The 17,137-nt window shown below is 43.2% G+C and overlaps 1 protein-coding gene across 7 annotated transcripts in view; it reads left to right on the top strand.

The window, feature by feature from the left end:
- Positions 1-17,137, top strand: part of EFCAB6 (EF-hand calcium binding domain 6) — a 306,691-nt gene that overhangs the window by 33,434 nt on the left and 256,120 nt on the right. For 4 of the 7 annotated variants that reach the window (XM_003905667.4, XM_031656221.1, XM_031656219.1 and 1 more), the window contains 2 exons: positions 8,186-8,397; positions 16,081-16,169. In XM_003905667.4, coding sequence (XP_003905716.2) covers positions 8,186-8,397; positions 16,081-16,169 — 301 coding nt within the window. The remainder of the gene's footprint in view (positions 1-8,185; positions 8,398-16,080; positions 16,170-17,137) is intronic. The other 3 variants (XM_021921653.2, XM_003905668.4, XM_031656220.1) reach the window with 1 other exon arrangement.

Here is a 17,137-nt window from a genome sequence, read left to right on the forward strand (position 1 = left end):
TGTGACAGGCACTGTAATAGGTGCTGAGAATAAAGAGATGGACCTGAGAGAAGGCCTGCCCTAGACAAGCTCACAGTCTAGACAGGGAGATAGAGAATTCAAGTAGCATGAGCCAAATATCATAAGATGCACTTACAAAGCACTGCATGAACACAGCCTGAGGAATCAGCGGGGCTCAGAGGGGCCGCTGCGAAAGAAGAAGTTGGGTTTATGAAAGAAGTTAGGGTTCGCCTTGTAATTGGGCGAAGCCATCCTAGTCATGCTGGACACTCCGGCTTCCTTGCAACTGGCAGGACCTGAACCACCCGGTCCCATGTATCTGCCAGGGAGCCTGCGAAATAGACTTCGTTTCCAACAACCATGTGTCTACCCAAACTCAGGGGTCTGTTTCTAAGGAGAAAGAGGAGAGTGGATATCGGGGATTCGTTTAGCAGTTTTTGACATCAAAATACATCATCAGCAATAAATGCATTCCAGTTCAACAGCTTCATGTCTACAACATAATTCAGATATATATTTATTTAACTAACCTTCTGATCATACAAAGAAGACTAGAGTGAGGTGAGATGACTGGGTTAAAAGCTTTTCCTACTCTTTTTTTTTTTTTTTCCTGAGACAGAGTCTTACTCTGTCATCCAGGCTGGAGTGCAAGGGCATCTTGGCTCACTGCAGCCTCTGCCTCCCGGGTTCAAGTGATTCTCATGCCTCAGCCTCCTGAGTAGCTGGGATCACAGGCACGCACCACCACACCTGGCTGAGTTTTGTATTTTTAGTAGAGACAGGATTTTACCATGTTGGTCAGACTGATCTCAAACTCCTGGCCTCAAGTGATCCATCCCCCTCGGCCTCCCAAAATGCCAGGATTATAGACATGAGCCAGCGCATCCAGGCTGTTCCTACTCTTAAGCTTCGTAATGAGTACCACCAGGTTACCTTTCAGGAAGCTTGCACCTTAGCACATTCCCACTCATGACCCTTATAAGTGCTCATTTCTAAGTATCCTAACACAGATTATCTTTTAAGATCTTGCCCATTAGATATGGAAAAATAACGTTCCATTGTGAATTTAATATGCATTTCCTCAATAGTAAGGTAAACTTTTATTCTCAAGTTTACCAGGCTTATGCCTTTTGCTTTTGTGAGTTGCCTGTTCATATCCTTTGCCTGTTTACCTAGTTTGGGTTGGTCTTTTTTAGTGACTAGTATGAGCTCTCTTTGTATTAAAAATGTGAACCTTCTATCTGCCTTAGTGCCACAGGTATTTTTCTTTTTTGTCATTTGCTTTTTATTTCTATTGGTGGTACTTTTTAGCACACTGGAGTATTTTGTTTTTTTGTTTGTTTGTTTGTTTTCTTTTACCTTTTTTTCTTGTTTTTTTTTGAGACAGAGTCTCGCCCTGTTGCCCAGGCTGGAGTGCAGTGGTGCGATCTCGGCTCACTGCAACTTCTGCCTCCTGGGTTCAAATGATTCTCCTGCCTCAGCCTCCTGAGTAACTGGGACTATAGGCATGCGCCACCATGCCCAGCTAATTTTTGTATTTTTAGTAGAGATGGTGTTTCACCATGTTGGCCAGGATGGTCCCAATCTCTTGACCTCGTGATCCGCCCACCTTGGCCTCCCAAAGTGCTGGGATTACAGGTGTGAGCCACCGTGCCTGGCGTTTTTTTACTTTTTAAAAATTAAAGATATATTTGCCTCCCAGCACCACTTTCCTTTATAAGAGGGTGTCATCAGCAGTTGAGCTGGTCTCTTTTTCATGCATGCAAAACATATAACTGTAAATATATACTTGTATAACTCATACATCAAATAAGCAAATAAATATTAGACACCCTGTTTCCTTTTTAAGTGTTTTTATCTTTGTGTTTCAGGTTGAATCATTTCTATAGACCTGAGTTCATATTCACGAGTTCTTTTTTCTAGCATGTACACTCTGCTACTAAGCAAAACAAGTGAATTCTTAACTTCTGATATTATATTTTTAATTTTTAGTTTTTTTCATGTGCTCTTTAAAAATACTTTCCATCTCTCTGCTGAAATTCCCTATATGTTCACTATGTTCTCAGCTTTTCCCTTTCATCTTGCTAACATGTTTCCCATTCTCAGTTTGAAAACCTGGTCATTTCTGCATTTGTTCTCTCTGTGAGTATTCTTCTGATGACTGTTTTTACCTTGATTAGGTTACCTTTTCTTCTTCACTTGTCTTGCAATTTAAAAAAAAAATGTAATGCCAGATATTTGTGTTAAAAGCAGTAGAGTCAGAAGTCAGTAATATTTACCACCAGAAAAGCCTCTTCTTCTCTCAGGCTTCTGGCGAGCTGAGCTCAGTGTCATCTCTCAGGTGAGCTGTGTCTTGACTTTGTTGCAGTTTTAGTTAAGTTTGGGTTTCCCCAGGTTTCATATACTTGCCTTCAACAGGTCTTTGAGGTGTGAGCACTGGTGAGACTCCACAGATCTCTCTGCTTTATAGCCCAGCCACCAGCTTTGCACATGGCAGGAAGATCTCTCTCTGCTTTACCACCCACCTGCCATTTTGGGGGGATTTCTTGGGAGGTCTCTTTGTTCCCTAGCTCTGCCATGGCTTTCTGCACCTGGGAACATCTCTGTCCACCCTGTGGCCCTGACTTTAACCTGCAGTGGGCCACTGACACTTAGTGAAGGGCCCATATGCTTCGGAGGGTTCACCTGAGTTCTTGTTCCCTGTATTCAGCCTTTGGTAAACAGCTGCCCTGGACTTCTGCAAAACTCTGTGTGCTGTGCTAGGGTGGATCACTCAGCTCTCCTGTAGCCCCAGCTTTTGGTGCAGTGCTACTTACGTGCACTGGGGGAAGGCCCAAGAGGGTGAGCGCAGACCTGCTCTGTGACCAAGGCCCCTGGGAATCTCATCTGTCAGCCTCATGTGGCTGCTAATTACTGGGTTGTTTTCTTCCTCCCCTGCCTGTAATGAATTTGCGTTTTACCCACTGTGCCACAGGGCTGGAAGGAGTTATTCTTTTTTCTCTGATGAGTGACTTGTCCTTTCCTGAATGGTAGTTTCTTTCCATCCTCAGATCTCTAGTGGGTTTTAAAACTATATATATATTTTAGCTTATCCTACTTGTTCTCATTGTTAGGGTGACAGTGACAGTCTGTTGTGACTTTCTGTATCCTAAGCGGATATAGAAAATTTTGTCAAATTGCCCTCCAGAAAGATTATATCAATTTGTACTCCCACCAGCAGGTTATGCAAGCTTGGTTACTGCTTTCATTTTCATCCTCAGACGTTGCATTAGGCACATGGAATAAAAAGTTTTCCTTCACGTATTTTAAAATAGTCTCAAATCAATATTTTCTGATTCTTTTAAATTACAATTATTGATTGCAAAGGTGGGGCTTCTAAGAAAGCAACTAAAAATATATATGAGAAGTCCAAGAGAGGATTTCAAGATGGAGGCGTACATTAACAAGAGGGATCCCCCTCTGACACTGGGGGCAGGAGGAGGATGTTCGGGCTGGTGGGCAGAGGGAGAAAGAGTGCTCACCGGCTGATTCTGAATCACACAGCTGCTGTGTGTGAATCAGCTGCTTCTGAGATTCTGAGTGACAGCCAGAAATGGAAGGGAAGCCCGAGTGCTTCCTGCATTTCTGAGTGTTCTTGGAACTCTTGTGGGAGGGTTAAGTTCCTTCTTCCCCCTCAGGGCTCTGTGCTTATTCCTCTGTTCCTTGTCTGCCCTCTCTTCTGTGACTCATCTGGCTCCATGTCCTGAAATGCCACCTGTAACCAAAATGATAGCGCCATCCTCACTTCCCCACTAAGCTCCCGATCGTATATCCAGTTGCCTCACTGCGCTTTCCGCGTGCACTGCATCTAAGGGGCATCTCAGACCTGAACTGGCTAACTGGGTCTCTCGACTCCCCCGTGTTCTCCATCTCAGCAATGACACTGTCATTTATCTTGTTCCTCATGTCCAGCACCAAGGGATTATCCTTGATTTCTCTCTTTTCTTTAACAGCCCCCACGCACCTCCTCAGCCAATCCATCAGCAAAACCTTGTCAGCTACAGAACTAATAGATCATGTCTCCTATCTGTCTACTTTTTGTCTGCCTTCAGGGCTACTACCTGGTCCAGGCTGCAGTTACCTCCTAGACCTTGGAGCAGCCTCCTCTCCGGTCTCCCTTCCTCATTTTTTGCCTCCTGTAATCCATTCTTTACATAGCAGCCAGAACACGTTTTTAAAACCCCACACAGGCTGTGTTAGATAACATTGCTTCCCTGCCTAAACTCTCCTGGGCCTTTCCATTGCACTTTGAAGAAAACACCATCCTTTCTGCAGGTGCCTGAAGCCTGTGTGGACTGGCGCTCTCCTCCTCTGGCCTGAGCCCTCACTGTTCTCCATCCTACCTGCTATGTGCCACACTCTGTCCACTCCGGCCTTTTTCTTTCCTGGACGTATCAAGCTCCTTCTTGCTCAGGGGTTCTTTACTGGTTGCTATGGTTTCCCTGTTGAAGACATTCTTACTTCAGCTTCTTGACTGGCTGGCTCATGTTTATCCTTCTGGGTTTCAGCTCCCAAACCCACTTTGGAGCGGACTTCCTTGACCATCCTCTCTAAAGCAGCCCCCAGCTGTACTCTTGCCTCACTGTTTTGTCTTTCCATCTTCATTGCATGTGTCACTGTGCACCATGACCCTATCGTTTGTTTATTTGTTTATTGGCTTCTTGTCTGTCGTCTCACCTCCAGATTGTAAGCCGTACCTGTCTTACTCACTGCAGTACCCTCAGGGCTGAAAACAGTGGTTGAAATATGATAGTTGTTGAAACATGTCATTTTTTGAATGGATGAATTCCACTTCCTTACAAGTCAGTGTTTCCCACAGCCCCTTCTCCTCTTCCCATTGGGCCTGTTTCCCTGTGGCCTCCATGCAGGTGGTTCCCACACTTCCATCTCCACTCCAGCCTCTTTGATCTCCAGAGTATGTATTCAACTTTCAGATGGACATCCCGCTTACATATCCCAGGCTGAACTCGTTTGCTTTCCATAAGCCTTTTCCCCTTCTGCTCAAAGTATCTATTGCTGTGTGCAAATGCCCTAAACATTGTGACTCAATAGCGAGAGTCATTTATTTTGCTCACAGATCCGCAGTTTGGGCAGGTCAACTTGTCTCTGCTCCATGCAGTCCAGCCAGGGAGGTGCAGAGGCTGGCTGACTTCATATGGGGGGCCAGAGTCCTCAAATGGCTAGCAGTTGACACAGCTGTTGCCTGGAACCTCAGCTAAGGCTGTTTCCCAGAACTCCTATATGTGGCCTGTCAGGGGGGCGCCTTGGCCTCCTCACAGCCAAGTGGTGACTGTGTGTGAGCATCTAAAGAGGACCAGGCATGGCCGGGCATGGTAACTCACACCTGTAATCCTAGCACTTTGGGAAGTCGAGGCAGGTGGATCACCTGAGGTCGGAGACCAGCCTGGCCAACATGGTGAAACGCCATCTCTACTAAAAAATACAAAAATTATCCAGGCATGGTGGCAGGTGCCTGTAGTCCCAGCTACTTGGGAGGCTGAGGCAGGAGAACTGCCTGGACCCAGGAGGTGGAGCTTGCAGTGAGCCAAGATTGTGCCACTGCACTCCAGCCTGGGAGACAGCAAGACTCCATCTTAGTAAATGAATAAATAGTACCAGGCAGAGGCCGTAGCAGCTTGCGTGACCTCATCTTGGAGATCACACATGTCATGTATCATACTAATAGATGTCCATTCTGCCATAGTCACGGGCCCACCAGATTCAAGCGGGGAGTGTATGCTCACTTTTTCAGGGAGGAGTGTTAACATGACATTGTGTTGGGAGATCTTGCTGTTCCCATCTTGGAAAATACCTCTGTTGCATCTTCCCTCTTCCTTTTCTAAGTGAAGTGTGCTGCCCCTGCCTAGCCACCCAGGCCAGACGCAGGTGTTCCATCCTCTCTGTCCCTCACCTGGCCAATCAGAGGAGTCTATAGACCTCCCCGCTTGACCTTTCTTTCATTCATGCGAACTCTTTTTGCTCTGTGACCATCACGCTAGTACGGAGCTCTGTCTCTCCTCTCCTGAGCAGCTGTAGTCACCCAGCCTGTCTCCACCCCGTCGCTCTCCTTCCCTTTCGGTTCCTCCTCCACGTGGTACCAGGGGGAAGGTGAAGAATGAAAATAGGGTTATGTTGTTCTTTTGATGACGGTCCCACTGTGCCATTTCATAACCCCAGAACACGAAGCCCAAGGACAGGCCCTGCTGACTTTTCCCGTCCCATCTCTTGACTGATGCGCCTCTGCTTGTCCCCACCCCCATCCTCCTTTTGCCCAGGCTGGCCATGCCCCACAGCAGCCCCACTTCCAGCTCTGTTCCCTCAGGATCACCAAGTTGCTTTCCACTGAGAAGGCTTTCCTGTCACCTTCCATCCTGTCACCCGAAACCAGCCATCCTCTGTTTAGGTCTCCCGTGCTCCCTGCAGATACCTAATGCCTGCCTCCACACCGGACCACCGCATCCCAGTTACAGAATCACCTCCTTCCTGGAGACTGTGGGCATTAGGAGCGAGAGTCATCCCTGGCCCCTGGCACAGGCCCTGCGTGCGCTGGGCCCTCAGTGGGGGTCAGGGGAGAATCTCCCATGGCAGCGCAGTCCCTCTGTGGGGTGGAAGTGCCCCCCAGAGCCCGCTGTGCTGTGGCTCCTGGGGTTAGGGCCTACAGTCGATCTCCATGGCGGTGTCGCTGTGGGGTGCCTGCACGTTCTCTCTTGTGTCCCCTCAAGCAGAAGACAGCCCAGCCCACCCTACAGCTCTGAGGAAATCCCCGCCTCTGCCCTCTGGGTGGGTTCAAGTTGGTGTACTGAGATCTCTGGAGTCATTCACCTGCCCAGGTCACCCCAAGACTAAAGCTATCACTGTCCTTATGCCAGAAATGTGCAATAGTTTGATAAGAAATTTTCATTCAAAGGGAAAGAAGTAGCATCCTCCCTCCCTAGCTACTGCTTGTGAATATTATTATAAAGGATGAGGCAATGTTAAAGCCTTTTAACATACATCTGGGATTTACTATGTAAGAAAGAGCTCCTAAATAAACTGTGGCTAACAAGTTTATCTCATAAATAAGTAGGAGGGTTTTACCAACTACCATTATTCTTGGTCTCCTCTTTCCCTAGTCAGTTATAAAATATCAAATTGAACAACTATGCCTTCATGCATATGGTATGGATTAGAACCATAAGTTGGTTTGTACTCACTGTATTTACTTATGTAATTTCCTACCTATTGTTCCTCTGGTTGTTCTTGTCTTGGAGGGGGGAAGGAGGCCTCTGGTGTATCACCTCTCCTTTGCAGACACAGGGGGCTCTGGGACCTAAAATATCATCAAGACATTATTCCTTTCCTTCCAAAAAGTTCAAACCCCAAAAGCTTAGTTAGACCACTTGGAACATTTTTCTTTTTTTTCTGAGATAGAGTTTCGCTCTTCTTGCCCAGGCTGGAGTGCAATGGAGCGATCCCAGCTCACTGCAACCTCCGCCTCCCAGGTTCAAGCCATTCTCCTCCCTCAGCCTCCTGAGTAGCTGGGATTACAGGCATGCACCACCACACCCAGCTAATTTTGTATTTTTAGTAGAGACGGGGTTTTACCATGTTGGCCAGGCTGGTCTCAAACTCCCAACCTCAGGTGATCCGCCCGCCTCGGCCTCCCAAAGTGCTGAGATTACAGGTGTGAGCCACCGTGCGCAGCCCTCAAAACATTTTTATATCTACATTTTAGCATCCATCTCTTCTTTGTCTTTGAAAGGGAAATGATCTGGGTTTAAGAATTACATGTTTTCCCTTCAAAAATTGGCAAGGGGATGAAAGGTGAATATGATATTTTAAACATTTATTTGAATGATATTAACTAAATTTTCTTTCAATATCCATGTTTTTCACTTGTGCTGACCTATGTCCTCTATAGGGAAGATTCTCTTTTTTTTTTTCTTACTAATGTCATTACTATTATTCGATATTGACCAAATTTCAGAATTGAAAGATGATTGTAGATTTTTCACTACAAGACATCTAATGGTGATGCATGTAAACCCAGATATGGTGGGAGAAATACCATCTAACAAGTTTACTTGGTTCTTTCAACAGTTCAAGAGTTTTTGTTTAGTATCTCGGCTTTAAACATGTTTAATAAATAGCTGTATCTCTTTTATAGCCACAGCTGTTGCAAATCCAACACTGTCCTGCTTAGATGTTAAACGGATTTTATTTCAAAAAATTACCGACAGAGGGGATGAGTTGCAAAAAGCCTTTCAGCTGCTGGATACTGGTCAGAACCTGACTGTGTCAAAAAGTGAACTGAGAAGAATCATCACAGACTTCCTGATGCCGCTCACACGAGAACAGTTTCAGGACGTGTTGGCTCAGGTGCTGTATGTTGTGCCTACTTAGAATCACTCAATTCCAGACAAGCTGAGGTAGATCAGGGGAGCAGGTAACCTATCCTGCCTTTCCCCCCACTGTTACCACTGAGCAGTTGAAGTTTTGTTTATTTTTCATAATTCACTTATTAAGGCTGATGTAGATGATCACGATCAACAGATACTCAGTCGTGTTTTGCATGTCGCGCTGCTCCAGCCAGTTTCTTTTCATTTCATTTTTTTTTTTGAGACAGTTTCACTCTTGTTGCCCAGGCTGGAGTGCAATGGCGCTGACTCACCGTAACCCACGCCTCCCAGGTTCAAGCAATTCTCCTGCCTCAGCCTTCCGAGTAGCTGGGATTACAGGTGTGGCCACCATGCCTGGCTCATTATGTATTTTTAGTAGAGATGGGGTTTCACCATGTTGCCAGGCTGGTCTCGAACTCCTGACCTCAGGTGATCTGCCCGCCTTGGCCTCCCAAAGTGCTGGGATTACAGGCGTGAGCCACTGCACCCGGCCTTCTTTTCATTTCTTTTAAGGGTCCATATACATGTTTTGGGTCAACTTCTATTTTGGAACTTAGTATTTTGGCAATTTTTCCCTTCATCAAATGGTTACGGAGCATTGGCTATATGCTAGAGCCAATGCTAGACACTGCGGTGCAGATAAATCAGACTCAGGCCCTGCCCTTGAGGAGCTCCCAGCCCAGTGAGACACTTACGGAGTGTTGGCAAGTGCTGGGAGAGGGGCCACGACGGGGTGGCTGGGAGTTACAGGAGGGAGAGCTCTCTGAAAATGAGGAGAGGAAGTCCAGGAGGCTTTTGCCCGCATCCGCCTGCCAGGCTTACTCAGGGACCTGGGTAGTTCTGTGATTTCTATCGGAAGTGAAGGGATATGGGTCATGTTGTGGCCAGAGGGGCCAATTCGGAAAAGTACTTAGTAAAACAGTTCGAACTTTATCCTAGAGGCTGTAGGGAGCCGGTGAAGGGTTTGCAGCATGGGTCATGTGGTTACATGGGGAGGGAAGCGGAGGATGAAGTCCCTTGAGTTACGTGGGGAGGGAAGCGGAGGATGAAGGTCCTCGGCCACCTGGTGGTGTGCCACACCAGGGGGATGAAAGGAGCAAAAATTTGTGGACTGTATCCTTGGGGCCCTTAAAAATAATACAAAATGCAGTAGGACTCAAACCCTTTCAAAATAAGTCTGTAATGATCAAAAGTAGAAAATTTGGGCTAGAATATCATTAGTATTCCATTTAACCCAATAACTAAATTTGTACACACAGACGCATGCATGCACACACACAGACGCGCGCGCGTGTGTGTGTGTGTGTATATATATATATTTACTCATTCATTAGTTTATTTTTTGATTTTTTGATTTTTTGACAGAGTCTCACTCTGTCATCCAGGCTAGAGTGCAGTGGCACTATCTTGGCTTACTGCAACCTCCGCCTCCCGAGTTCAAGTGGTTCTCATGCCTCAGCCTCCCAAGTAGTGGGATTACAGGCATGTGCCACCATGCCAAGCTAATTTTTTAATTTTTAGTAGAGACGGGGTTTTTCCATGTTGGCCAGGCTGGTCTCAAACTCCTGACCTCAAGTGATCAGCCTGCCTTGGCCTCCCAAAGTGCCAGGATTACAGGTGTGAGCCACCACGCCTGGCCTCATTCATTAGTCCTTAATCAGAGTCTGACTTCATGCTACCTCCTAGTAATTTAAAAACTTACTTCTTTTAGAATTTGCTATATACTACAACCAACCCACTGTGTATACTTCCAACACAGGGGAATAATGTGTTATCAAAACAAATAGCTCAATGAAGTTTAGGCATTCCCAAATTCCAGTCTTAACTTCAAGTATTGACTCTCTCTCTCTCTCTTTTTTTCTGAGTTAAAATTTTAAAAAAAGTATAGCTCTATTTGTTGTTTCTTTTTATGCATACAACGTTCTGTTTCAAAGTGTTCTCTTCCCTTTAATTCTGTTCTTTTTTTGAATTTGTGAAGTTTTGAGCCATAATTTTTTCATATATTTTTTTCTGTCCCATTCTTTCCTCTCTTAAACATTTTGATATTGTCCCACTGGCCTCTGAGGCTCAGTTCATTAAAAAAAGTTTTATTCTATCATTCAGATTGGATAATGTCTATTGATCTGTCTTTAAGTTCACTGACTCTTATCATCTTCATTCTGCTATTAACCCCATCCCTTGAATTTTTACTTGTAGACATTGTATATTACAGTTGTAGAATTTCCATTTAATTCCTCTTTATGATCTCTTTACCTGCTTAGATATTCTGTTTTTCTGCAGTTATAAGCATATGTCTTTCAACTCATTGAACATAGTTAAAATAGCTGCTTTAAAGTTCTTGTCTAGTAATTTTCACATGTTGGTCATCTCAAGATTGACCTGCATTGATTGTCTTTTCCATTGAGAAGGGTCTTATTTCCCTGGCTGTTCATATTTGAGTACGTTTGGATAATATTTCAGAACAGAGCTATCCAAGGGAAACATACTGTGAGTAGGTCAGGTGTGGTGGTTCATGCCTGTAATCCCAATGCTTTGGAGGCCGAGGTGGGATTATCATTTGAGCCAAGGAGTTAAAGACCAGCCTGGGTAATATAGGGAGACCCCATCTCTACAGAAAATTTAAAAATTAGCTGACCTTGGCTGGACACGGTGGCTCATGCCTGTAATCCCAGCACTTTGGGAATCCGAAGCGGGCGATCACCTGAGGTCTGGAGTTTGAGACCAGCCTGACCAACATGGAGAAACCCCGTCTCTACTAAAAATACAAAAAAATTAGCCGGGCATGGTGGCACATGCCTGTAATCCCAGCTACTCGGAAGGCTGAGGTGGGAGAATTGCTTGAACCTGAGAGGCGGAGGTTGTGGTGAGCCGAGATCATGCCACTGCACTCCAGCCTGGGCAACAAGAGCAAAACTCCATCTAAAAAAAAAAAAAAAGATTAGCTGACCTTGAGCCCAAGGTGTTGGAGGTTGCAGTGAGCCAAGATCATGCTAATGTACTCTGGCACCCTCACAGGCACTGACACCCCACTGTGATGACGCCATCCTCACCCCATATTCTCCTTGGGGCTTTGATGGCTCCCCCAACACTGCGGACTTCATTTTCCTCTATCCCATCTAATGACGTTAGGACTGAATTGCTAGAAAAGATAGAAAAGGAGGAGAAAGACAGAACTTTTCTCTTCCCTTAAACAAAAAATTCACCTTTATTTACTTCTATAATAATGGATAAAAAGTGCATTTGATATTTTCCACATCACCCTTTATTGTTGTCTACATTTTTAATAGCAGCTTTATTAAGGTATAATTTACATATCATAAAATTCACCCTTTAAACATGTATAAATTAGTGTTTTTCATAGATTCACAGAGTTTCGCAGTCATCACCACTATCTGGCTGAAAACCATTTTCATCATTCCAAAAAGAAACTGTCCTCCTTAGCAGTTACTCCCCATTTCCCTTCCGCTTTTATCTTAAAATAGTAATGTACTTTCTGTCACCACAGATTTGTCACTGTAGATTCTGGATATTTCATATCAATAGAATCATACAATATACGATCTTTTGTGTCTAGCGCATGTTTTTAAGGCTCACCTGTGTTACAGCATGAATTAGTACCTCATTCCTTTTTATGGCTGAGTAATAATCCATTGTATGAATAGGCCACATTTTGTTTACCCTTTGATCGGCTGATGGACCTTTGAGTTGTTTCCACGTTTTGACTTTTGTGACTAGCGCTGCTGTGAACATTCATGTGAAAAGTTTTCGTGTGGACATATATTTTCAGTTCTCTTGGGTACATACCTAGGGGGAGAACTGCCATGTCTTATGGTAATGTTCTTTTGCTTTTAAAGAACATTCATCCTTGTAAACATTGTATCAGTTTCCTCATAAACTTGATTTAACCGATGCTTTATGCCAAATGGAGAGTTAAAATATTATTTCCTGCTATGTGTCCTTATAGTCATGATCTAATGTTAATTTAAAATTTTGACAGTCTTCCCAAGCTAATCAGTTATGCAGGAAGAGCAAAAGTACAGAAAATATGAAATGTGTATCTGTTTTTAAAAGCTACATCTGTTTTTGAAAGAAGCCACTGAGAATTGTAGAACTTCAAAGACTTTTTTAAAAAACAGGTCTTGATAGTTGATCCTAAATGACAAGCAAGATTTCCAGAACCTTAAGCTCCTGTGACCTGTGTGTCAATCAAGGAGGCTGGAGTGTGGCGCATTGCAGGAGGCCAAGGTCATTGGGAATGAAGGGCAGGGCTTCCCTTCTCCATCCACGGACTTCCCAGCATCTGTGGCTTTTCTAGATGGTCCTACGATGAATCCATTTGGTGATACATGCTCTTTCTTTTTTAGTAGTTAATGTAAGCCTAAGTGGACACTTATAAAATGAATAAAAGATTTCATGGTAATTTCCCCTTAAAGTTAGGAAAGAATTTTCCAGTTATAGTCTGAATTTACTTAGCTTCAATTTTATTTGAAGACCTGTGTCAGGAATGTTTGAGTGTCAGGGTGTTTTAATGACTGACCAGGGCAAGAAGTATGAGGAGGTTTGGCTTGTAATCTGCTCCATACCTTTGTTTCCATTAAGAGTGATGCAAACTCGGTGTTTTTTAAAAATGTGGCCTCAGTCCCTGAATATTAATGGAGACCATTTTTAAAGAAGTTGAATTGGTAAATTGATTCCAGAGAAGGAAAACAAAGTTCTGTTTTCATCCCAGTGGTTGTGCCGGGTTGGAGAAAATGTGTTCTTGCAAGATACTTATCACAATGATGGATACTGATTTAAAAACTAGCCTCCCCCAGCCCCACTCTAAGAATTTGCTTTCAGCAATTCGTCCATGGATGGTTTTGATTCTTAAACATTTTTGCCAGAATTGTAAACACTGAAAGGCAAGTACTGAGCAGAGCCTCTCCTTTTGGACTAGATTCTTTACTTGTCTAAGGGGCTTAGCTTTGGAGACTGATCATGGCAAGAATTTCTTTACCACATTAGAATTTGTGTTAGACTATAAGCAGCAATATGAAATGCGATGAGAGCTTGAATAATTTGATGGACTCTCTTTTTCTTTCTGGGCAGGGTGGTTAGTGCAGTGGGATGGACTTGCGCTCTGGATTCACAGAGATCGCTGGCACTCATGGCAGTGCCGGGCAGGGAGGCCAGAGTGCTGCTTTGTGAGCTGTAGAAAGTGACACCACCTCTGAGGGTGGTTTTAGTGCCACTCATGCAAAACACTGAGAATAGTGCCTGCATCCACTCACTTAGTGTGAGCTCTGCAAATGTAAGTTTCTTCTCTTCCTCGTTTCCTCTTATCACTACCAAAACCAAGAGGGCACCCAACCTTGAACTACATGTTTAATCTGCTCTTGCCCTTCTTCTGCAAGGCTAAGGAAACTGAAATGCTTGCTCAAAGTTATATCTACTTTAAAAAATGCACTATCAGAAAAGTCACAGGCATTCTTTCCAGGAAAAGGCTTTACAAAGGCCCACCCTGTGAGCCCCTCTCCCCCGGTCTCATTTCCTAGTTAAACACGTTTTAAATAGTAAAGAGCAATCCATCCTTTGGGGAAGACTGCGATAACCACACTAAGCTTTGAGGCCAGAATTTTAAGGGCTTAGTAAATAACAAATTTGATTGTGTAGAGTTGGGAGCCATTCAGCTGTATGGGAAATGGTACTTTGTGTATTTGTATGAAGCTTGATGAAATAGATTTATATTGATTGTATGTTTATTTAATGTTTATCTAAATTTTAGATGCGTAATGCTTGTTTGGAAATATTTTATTAAGTAAAATTTAACTTTTTGCTTAGAAATAACCTCAAACTGAATTGCTTGAACCTGGGAGGCAGAGGTTGTAGTGAGCCGAGATCGTGCCACTGCACTCCAGCCTGGGCAACAGAGTGAGACTCCATCTCAAAAAAAAGAAATAATCTCAAATCTCTAGAAAAGTTGCAAGAATAGGCCAGACACATTGGCTCATGCCTGTAATCCCAGCACTTTGGGAGGCCAAGGTGGGTGGATCACTTGAGGTCATGAGTTGGAAACCAGCCTGGTCAACTTGATGAAACCCCGTCTCTACTAAAAATACAAAAATCAGCTGGGTGTGGTGGTGGACACCTGTAGTCCCAGGTTTTGGGAGGCTGAGGCAGGAGAATTGCTTGAACCCAGGAGGCAGAGGTTGCAGTGAGCTGAGATCCTGCCAATTTACTCCAGCCTGGGTGACAGAATGAGACCCTGTCTCCAAAAAAAAAAAAGAAAAGAAAAGTTGCAAGAATAAGAAAACTACAAATAACACTCATATGGTACAAATAATGCCTATATACTCTCATTGAGATTGACCTGTTGTGAACATTTTACCTCATTTGATTCTCCTGTGCTCTCTCATTATCTGTGTGTGTGTGTATGCAAACAACATACACAAACAATGTACACACACACACACACATATATATATTTAAAAACACTTGAGGGGGGCCAGGTGCAGTGGCTCATGCCTGTAATCCCAACACTTTGGGAGGCCGAGGCGGGCATATCATTTGAGGTCAGGAGTTCAAGACCAGCCTGGCCAGCCTGGGGAAACCCCATCTCTACTAAAAATACAAAAATTAGCTGGGTGTGGTGCACGCCTGTAGTCCCAGCTACTCCAGAAGCTGAGGCAGGAGAATCGCATGAACCGGGGCAGCAAAGGTTTCAGTGAGCCAAGATTCCATCACTGCCCTCCAGCCTGCATGACAGAGCGAGACTCCATCTCAAAAAAATAAAAACAAAAACAAACAAACAAAAAAACACTTGAGGGGAAGTTGCTTATATCATAGTTCCTTACCTCAAAAAACATCAGCGTACATTTCCTAAGAGCTATTCTTTTACATAATCACAGTGTAGCTATCAACGTCAGCAAATTAAACATTGAGGTAATACTTTTATTTAAATCTGCAGTCTGTATTGACCCACGTGACCCAATGATATCCTTTGTGGAATTTTTAATTTTAAAATGGATTTTTTTCTACCTTAAAACTATATATACAAAGTCGTGTACGAAGTTCACGTGACACTCAGTATACAATTGTGCTATGGCCTCAGCTTCTAATATGTATTATATGTATAACACATATTAGAGTATATAGAGAGTGTATTTATGCTAATTTTATTTTTATTTTTTTTATTTTTATTTTTTTTTTTGAGACGGAGTCTCGCTCTGTCGCCCGGGCTGGAGTGCAGTGGCCGGATCTCAGCTCACTGCAAGCTCCGCCTTCCGGGTTCACGCCATTCTCCTGTCTCAGCCTCCCGAGTAGCTGGGACTACAGGCGCCCGCCAACTCACCCGGCTAGTTTTTTTTTGTATTTTTTAGTAGAGACGGGGTTTGCTAATTTTATTTTTTAGATGATTTTAAATAATTTTGTAGGTAACTCATTGACTTTCAGTTGAGCACAGACTGGCATTCTAGGGTGCTATTTACACTTTATTTGCTGAGAATGCATGTTCACCCTGACACCTGGGTTAAGCAGTTTGTATTTAAATGTTTGATGGAATGCTCTTCCCCTTAATAGTGTTCTCTATTACGTCCTGAAAGCTGTGATTTAGAAATCTGCTTCACCGTCTATTGCTTGGATCTTAATTCTCTAACATGTTGTCATTCTTCTCCTTTGACTGTAGATCCCCCTTAGCACCTCTGGTACTGTACCGTACCTTGCCTTTCTGTCCAGGTTTGGTGGAATTGACCTATATATAAATGGCATAAAGAGGTAAGTGTTTGGTTTGCTCATGTGAAAATGTGAAATTTGAAATGATGAGTAAGAGCTATGACGTGAAGCCATTGGAACTAATCATATCAACAGCTATATATGGAAGATGGGTTTGTAGAGCTTGTCCATATGGAATTTAATGGAATTAATCCAGTCAAGTTTTATTTAGGGAAGATTTTAGCATCTATATAGGATGTATTTCAGAACAAGAGGAATGATACTGTAATAAAATGTAAACATAGCAAATTAAAACCATACAAAAATAGTTTACTTGCAATATATTTAAAATTGGAATTAATGGAATTTAATTTTGAAGTAAAATATTAAATTGCCAAATTTAAAATTTGTAGGTTTTTATACATTTTTAGTGTTGTTCATTGGAAAGTGATGGTGTTTTCGTGGCTAGAAATTAAAAAAAAAGATCTTTGTATGAGCTACTTGAGTGTTTCATAGTTTTTGCATAAAGCATGGGACTGGTTTTTTTTTTTTTTTTTTTTTTTTTTTGCAACATGAGCAGGTTGGAGTTTGACCTTTAATGTCTCAATCAGCCGTAAAATTATTTATTCTAGTATATGATTTAGGAAATACTGTTTTAGTAATAAAAATATTTACTTATATCTGACTTTAAATGAATAAACCTCATTTCCTCAGGAGTTGTGTAACCACTTATATTTAAGAATTAAATGTGTAGTTCAGCCACTATGAGAAGCAGTTGGAGATTTCTCAAAGAACTTGGAACTAGCATTGGACCCAGCAATCCCATTACTAGGTATATAGCCCAAAGAAAGCAAATCATTCTACCAAAAGACACATGCACTCATACATTCATCACAGCACTAGTCACAGTAGCAAAGACATGGAATTAACCAACCAAGGTGACTACCAATGGTGGATTAAATTTTAAAATGTGGTACATATACACCATGGAATATTTTGCAGCCATAAAAAAGAATGAAATCATGTCCTTT

This window comes from Papio anubis, chromosome 16 (genome assembly GCF_008728515.1).
Source record: "Papio anubis isolate 15944 chromosome 16, Panubis1.0, whole genome shotgun sequence".
NCBI lineage: Eukaryota > Metazoa > Chordata > Mammalia > Primates > Cercopithecidae > Papio > Papio anubis.